This window comes from Gossypium arboreum, chromosome 13 (genome assembly GCF_025698485.1).
Source record: "Gossypium arboreum isolate Shixiya-1 chromosome 13, ASM2569848v2, whole genome shotgun sequence".
Taxonomy (NCBI): Eukaryota; Viridiplantae; Streptophyta; class Magnoliopsida; order Malvales; family Malvaceae; genus Gossypium; species Gossypium arboreum.
Window position 1 is genome coordinate 31,687,799 of NC_069082.1, and position 7,058 is coordinate 31,694,856.

Sequence of the window (7,058 nt, forward strand, 5' to 3'; positions counted from 1 at the left end):
CCATGATGAATGATGGAATTGTTTAATTTGAATGCTTAGAATGGTTGGTATTGGATGTATGTTTCAAGTGCAGGTTTGGGTGAAATTTTGGGTGAGAAATGAATCTAGAAATGACTTCATTTTGTCCACATGGACAGACACACGGGCGTGTGTCTAGATCGTGTGTGACACATGGCCTGGTAACATAGGCATGTGGTTAGGCCGTGTGTTCCCTGTATCTTAAAAATGAGAACAAAATGCTCAGAATTGGGCACACGGACAGAGACACGGGCGTGTGTCTTAGCCGTGTGGTTGACACGGCTTTGAACATAGACGTGTTACACAGCTGTGTGAAAACTACACTTAAATTTCAAAAACAAAATTTGCCACACGGCCTAGAACACGAGCGTGTGACTTGGCTGTATGACTTCAATTTCTTCATGCCTTAAAAGTCAGAGAGTTACATGGGTTAGGGAAATGGGCATGTGTAGTACACGGCCCGACCACATGGGCGTGTCTCTAGACCACAGGGGCGTGTGAGCCCTACACCTTGGAAAATTCTTGAAATGTCGCGAAAAATTTTATGAGTTTCTGATTAAGTCCTGACTTGATTCTAATGCTCGTATTGGGCCTCAAGGGTCCAATTAAGGGACGTTTTGAATTAACCCGGTATATGAATAGTAATTTACAGGAATTATCTGAAAAATATTCTAAATGTTTTGGTAATACTCTGAAACCCTTTTCTGACGACAGATACGGGTTAGAGGCATTACACACTCTGACTATCACAAAATAATGTGCTATCTAAAAGTCTTTACTGAGTTCACCAAAGAGTCCATTTAACCAAATAGCTTCTTTACAAGCTTTGGTAATTGCCATGTACTTAGCTTCAGTAGTAGACAAAGCAACTGTAGTTTGCAAAGTGGTTTTCCAACTGTTTGTGCAACCTCCAATAGTAAAGACATACCCGGTGAGAGATCTTTTTTATCAAGGTCTCCAGTAAAATTAGAATTAACATACCTAATGACTCCATCTTTAGTTATTCCAAACTGTAAGCAAACATTACTAGTACCTCGTAAGTATCTGAAAATCCACTGAACTACTTTCCAGTGTTCTTTACCAGGATTTGCCATGTATCTATTAACTGCAGTAACTGCAGATGATAAATTCGGATGTGAGCAAACCATAGCATACGTGAGAGATCCTATTGCACTAGAATATAGAACGCGTGTCATGTAGTCAATCTCATCATCTGAACACGGAGATAAAGCCGATGAAAGTTTGAAGTGGGCTGCTAATGGAGTACTAACAAGCTTGGCATTCTATATATTGAACCTGTGAAGAACTTTCTCAATGTACCATTTCTAACTTAGGTACAATTTATATGTTTTTCTATCTCTGAGAATCTCTATCCCAAGTATCTTTTTTGCTGCTACCAAATCTTTCATCTAAAATTTTTTACTAAGTTGGGCTTTGACCTTTCTTATCTCTTCTTTATCTTTGGCTGCTATCAACATGTCATCAACATAAATGAGTAGATACATAAAAGAACCATAACTGTTTTTCTTAAAATAAACACAATTGTTTTCTTAAAATAAACACAATTGTTAAAACTACTTCTTTTGAAATTATGAGTAGTTATAAAAGAATCAAACCTCTTGTATCACTACCTTCGTGACTGTTTCACTCCATAAAAGGGACTTTTTCAACAAACAAACATAGTCATTCTTTTCTGAGGCTATAAAACCTTCTGGTTGTTACATGTAAATATCTTCCTCAAGTTCTCCATATAAGAACGCTATTATTACATCTAATTGTTTAAACTCCAAATCATACATGGCCACAATACCAAGCAAGGCTCGAATCGAACTATGCTTCACAATAGGAGAAAACACATCTATGAAGTCTACACCTAAAATTTGACTATAACCTTTTGCAACCAGCCTTACTTTATATATGGATTTTTTAATTTCTAAGGTCTCTTCTTTCTTCTTGAACACCTATTTACAACGAACAACCTTTTAACCCTTAAGAAGCTTTACTAGATTTCATGTTCTGTTCTTATGGAGCAATTCCATCTCTTCTTGCATGAAAAAACATCCACTTTCTTGAATCTTCATAGCTAACTACATCAGAATAAGTAGATACTCTTAATTTGCATTTATATCTTTAGCCACATTTAAAACATAAGCAACTAGATCAACCTCGGTGTACCTCTTTAGAGGTTTAATTTCTTTTTTAGGTCTGTTCTTAGCAATAGAATATTGTCATGAAGAAGCAACTCTACTTTTGAGTTTTTATGCTAACATAAGGAGTAGACTTTGTTGTAAATTCTGGATCAATCTGTAGTTCCGCCTGCTTTACAAGTATGCTTGGACTTTGCTAGTCTTTATTGGGAGAGTCTTTAAGAGGTAAGTTAGACAACATAATAGTTTCAACAAAAATATCATCTCTGCTAATCACAACTTTTCTATTTTTAGGACACCATAAACTTATATCCTTCAACACCAACCTTATAACCAAGAAAAATACATTTAATGTGTAACGCCCCAAAATTTATATTTTTGATTTTGTTAGAATATGACACACAAGTTTGTATCTGCTTCAATGGTTAAGTGTTCTGGGTGTGTGTGTGAGGTCCCAAGTTCAAGCCTTAGCTTGGGAAAAATTTTGGTTTTTATTTGAATAAGGCCATGTCTTTGGTTGTTAGGCTTATAAGTATTTGTTTATTAAAATATGCAAGAATAAGCTTGCTGGTTTGGTGGATAAGTGGAGTGTTGGTGTGAGGGAGGTCTTGAGTTCGAGTCTAAGTGGAGGCAATATTTTTGCTGCTAATGCCGTGGGAGTGTTTGAGTTGGCTTGGGATTCTGAGTATTTGCTATAGTTGAGGTTTAGTGGGAGCAAAACAAAAGATTTGGGAGTTACCCAAATACTCTGCTTTTCCCTCTTTGTCGAATTTCTCTGCAATTTTCCCATTCTCCATATTTATTTTCTTTCTTTTCTTCTAGCAGAATATTCCCTATTTGCTGTCGATTTTACTTCTTTCTATTATTAGTTTTTGGCGCTTTTCCATCATCTCTATTCATCTCTGTGTTTGGCACAAATACGGTAAGGGTAAGGGTGCATTTAGTTTCTTTTTATGATTGTTGGGTTGTTAAGAGGCTATTTTATGTTTAGAAGACAATCAAGGTGCTGTGGACTGCTAAAACTACGCTCTAATAAATGAGAAACTGCCGTTGTTCGTTAGAGGTAAGGTCATCGTTAACTTTCTGGATTTGCCTATTCTTTGTGACTCAGTTTAGGTGACAAACTAAGTGACATGTTCTTCGATATTAGGTTATGGAGTGCTTGTGGTTGCGTTAGCTTCAAAACAATACCAGGTTATTCTGATTGCACAGAAAAAGATATTCGGCAAAAGCCGAAAAGTATTTTGTCTCTGTCGATGCCACACGAGTGTGTGGTCGCCCGTGTGGTAAGTCGTGTGGCAGTACATAGGCGTGTGGTCGACGAATCAGGCTGTGTGCGCGCGACATGTGCGGGACAGACACAGCTGTGTGATGGCTAGCGAGGCCGTGTGTGAGACACAGACTCGGCCAATTGGGCCGTATGGGTCACACAAGCGTGTGGGCCCACTCAGATGAACCACACGAGCGTGTAAGAATTTGGGCCAGGCTGTGTGAACCACACGGCCAAGGCCAATTTGGGCTGCATAGGCCACTCGGGCATGTGGACGCACACGAGCAAGCCACATGGGCTTGTGAGCCCATTTTTTTGAAATGTTCTGTAAGGTTGCACAGGTAGCCCAAGTCAATTGTAACCTGTCATAGGGTCAGTAAGCTTTATTTAGAGCCCTATTCTGTGATATGATATTGTGATGTATGTGTTAGCTTGTATACCCAGCATGAATATCTGAACTATTCTGAAATATATGTATGAACTATTTATCTACATTATTAGCAAGCCATTTTGTATGATGTATTGTATCGGGGTAGGTTTGATGAAGTGAAAGAAGTATCTGAAGGCTTCATAAGCCTATTATCTACCAGTTAAGCTGCGTATTTATGAAATGTGCCACATTATGGTACTTTATGGTGTGTAGGGTTGGATGGGTCGATTTTATCCCAATATTTGGTGTGCATGGATGGGTGGGTCAATTTTATCCCTACATGGTGTGTTGGGTTAGATGGAGTTGGTGTGCAGGGTTGGTGGGCATGTTCTGTTATTCTAATCTGTTATGCATGCTATATCTGAGATGGGCTAAGGCCCTAAGTTTGTATTTGATTCTGTTTCTGAGTGGGCCAAGGCCCACACCTATTTTGTAAAAGGGTTTAGACCCGAGTTATAACTGTATTCTATTGTCTGTCTGTTTACATGCTGAACTGTGGGGATGTACAACACTAAGCTTATGAAAACTCACCCTTATTTGTTTTATCTGTTCAGATAATCCCCAGTAGTAGGCAGATCAGTGCAGTAAAGGACTCAACATGACCACGCTCACATACATTTAGTTTATAAACTTACTGTTTTTGTCTTATTCATTATTTTGGGAATATTTTAATGTAATTTTGGACCTGGACTTTTGGTTTTTAATTTGGATTTTTGAATCGCAAAGATGGATTATAAGCTACAACGTCTAAGTATAAACTAAGAGTTTTTTAAATAAATAAATAATTGGTTTTAAAAGCTTCCGCGATAAAGAAATGTTTTCAAACAATTTGACTGTTACATGATCTTCGACTACAGAAAAGAAAACAATTTGAATGGTTTTCCTTATTTGAAACGGCTTCTAAGAAAACTCTCTCATATGACATCACTAGATTCCACCATAACGTTCAGGCTGGGTTTGGGGTGTTCATTTAGTGGTATCAGAGCCAGGTTGCAAAACTCGGTTATGGATTTGGGTTGTAAAAAGAATAGTTTTTGAGAAATGATTTTAAATAATTTTTGATAAATAGTGGTACGCCGAGTCTTCGATGCCGACCTTGTAAGTTTCGGAAACTCTATTTAGAATTGTCAGAAAGCATTGTTAGAATATATTGAAATGTTGTTTTTATTTGTTGAAAATACTGGTGTATGCTATGAAACTACTGTAGGTAGTAAACTTTATTGAAACACTCTAGGTAGTGTAAACTGGAAACCGTAGTAAACTGCAACTTGCGATAATAGACTCTGAATACTCTGATAACTTTACTGCATAAAATATTTGTTAATAAATATCAAAACTGTAAACTAATTTGCATAAAATAGTTAATACAGATTAATTCAAAATTATGATGAACACACGTAGTACTCGTGGACGGGGTACTAGGGGCTGTGGTAGGGGCTGTAGAAAGGCTCGAGCTGAGTCCTTCGAATTTGATATGATTTCGAATCTGGACACTAGTGAGACGCCGGTGTCCGCTGGTACTAGGACTGGATCTGGGACTGGGTCTCATGATCGTGCGCTTGGGGACGACGCATTGTCGCAAGCCATGCTACCGATTTTGGAGAGGTTGCTGGGCCCAAAACTGGATCTGGGGTCGTGGGTTAGTTACAGAACAACTCCGGTCCAATGGGGTAAAGTTATTCAGAGGCATCGCTGGAGTTGCTCCTAATGTAGTCGAGTACTTGATGGAGGCCATAGAACGCATCATGGACGATCTTAATTCTACTGCTGAGCAGAAGCTTAAGGGGGCTGTCTCACTACTTCGCGATGAAGCGTATTAGTGGTGGTTGACGGTTAAAGAGGGCACTCAGCCTAATCGGTTGACATAAGATCTGTTTAAGACGGCTTTCCGGAGTAAATATGTAGAGGCTAGTTATATCGATGCTCGAAGGCGGTAGTTCTTTAATCTTACTCAGAGAGATCGTTCAGTGGCCGAGTATGAGGCCGAGTTTCTAAGACTGAGCCGTTATGCGAGGGGCATGGTGGTGACCAAGTATAAGCGCTGTTGTGGTTTGAGGATGGTCCCCGTGATAGTCGGCGAGTTTTGATAGCTCCTCAGAGGGAGTGGGATTTCTCTGAATTGGTTGAGAATGCGAAGATCATAAAAGAAGTAAAACGCACTGAGCGTCAAAACCAAGTCATAGGGAAAGCTAAGAGGGATGCAGAGCCTTCGAATTCTAGGATGAGGCCTAGGAAAAAGGCCAGGTCTGATGGGCTCATGACAGTTGGGCCTACTGTTTTACCTACGGGGGTGGCGTTGTGTGGGCACTATGGTAGACACCATCCGGGCAAGTATTGGAAGACTATTGGGGCATGTTTAAGATATGGGTCAACTGAGCATCGTGTCAGAGATTGTCCACTGAGGATTGATCAGGTGCAAGCTGTGGGTTCTTGTAATGCACAGTCGCCGAGGGTAGTTCAGTAGCCACCTAAGGGCCGTGGTCAGGCTTGGTGTGGTAATGGCATGGGCCGAGGACAGAGAGCACCAGGCAGAGGTGTTGGGCTAACTGAGGCGAGGCGGCCTACTTTGGTTTATGCTGTACATCGCCGTGAGGACAGAGATGCTCCGGACGTTATCACGGGTACGTTTTTAATATTTAATGTACCTTACTTTGCATTGATAGACATAGGTTCTACACACTCTTACGTAGCTAGTATGGTGTCTGAGACCTTGGGGTTGTCGTTTGAAAGCAGTTCTAGTGATATGGCAATGGTGAGTACGTTGGGGCAGTCTATTGGAGTTAGTAAACTGTTTAGAGACGTTTCGTTAGAGGTCCAAGAGACTGTATTTCTAGTTGATCTGATGGAGCTTCTATTTGGGGAGTTCGACTTAATTTTAGGCATGGACTGGCTGGTTAAACATCGAGTGAGTCTGGACTGTGCTACGAAAAGGGTTGTTCTCAGGACCGAGGGGGATAATGAGGTGGTCGTGATTGGGGAACGCTGAGACTTTTTGACTAATGCGATATTTGCATTGAGGGCAGAGAAGCTAGTAAGGAAGGGGTGTGAAGCGTTCTTGGCTTATATCAGTGTTGCTGATTCGGTGGACTCTTCGGTTAAGGACATCCAAACTGTAAGGGACTTTCCAGATATTTTTTCGAGGAACTACCGGGATTGCGTCCTAGTCGAGAGGTAGAATTTGGTATCGAGTTAA

General features: G+C 40.2%; 1 protein-coding gene across 1 annotated transcript; it reads left to right on the top strand.

The window, feature by feature from the left end:
* The first annotated feature begins 6,368 nt into the window (after positions 1-6,368).
* Positions 6,369-6,851, top strand: LOC128286798 (uncharacterized). Its single transcript, XM_053024517.1, has 2 exons — positions 6,369-6,486; positions 6,529-6,851. The coding sequence occupies exons 1-2, from the start codon at positions 6,369-6,371 to the stop codon at positions 6,849-6,851; spliced, it is 441 nt and encodes a 146-aa protein (XP_052880477.1).
* Positions 6,852-7,058: the final 207 nt, after the last annotated feature.

Coding starts and splice junctions, on each gene's coding strand:
- LOC128286798 (XM_053024517.1), top strand. CDS start 6,369: ATGGGCCGAGGACAGAGAGCACCAGGCAGAGGTGTTGGGCTAACTGAG. Junction 6,487..6,528: donor TGCTCCGGACGTTATCACGG/GTACGTTTTTAA, acceptor TTGCATTGATAG/ACATAGGTTCTACACACTCT.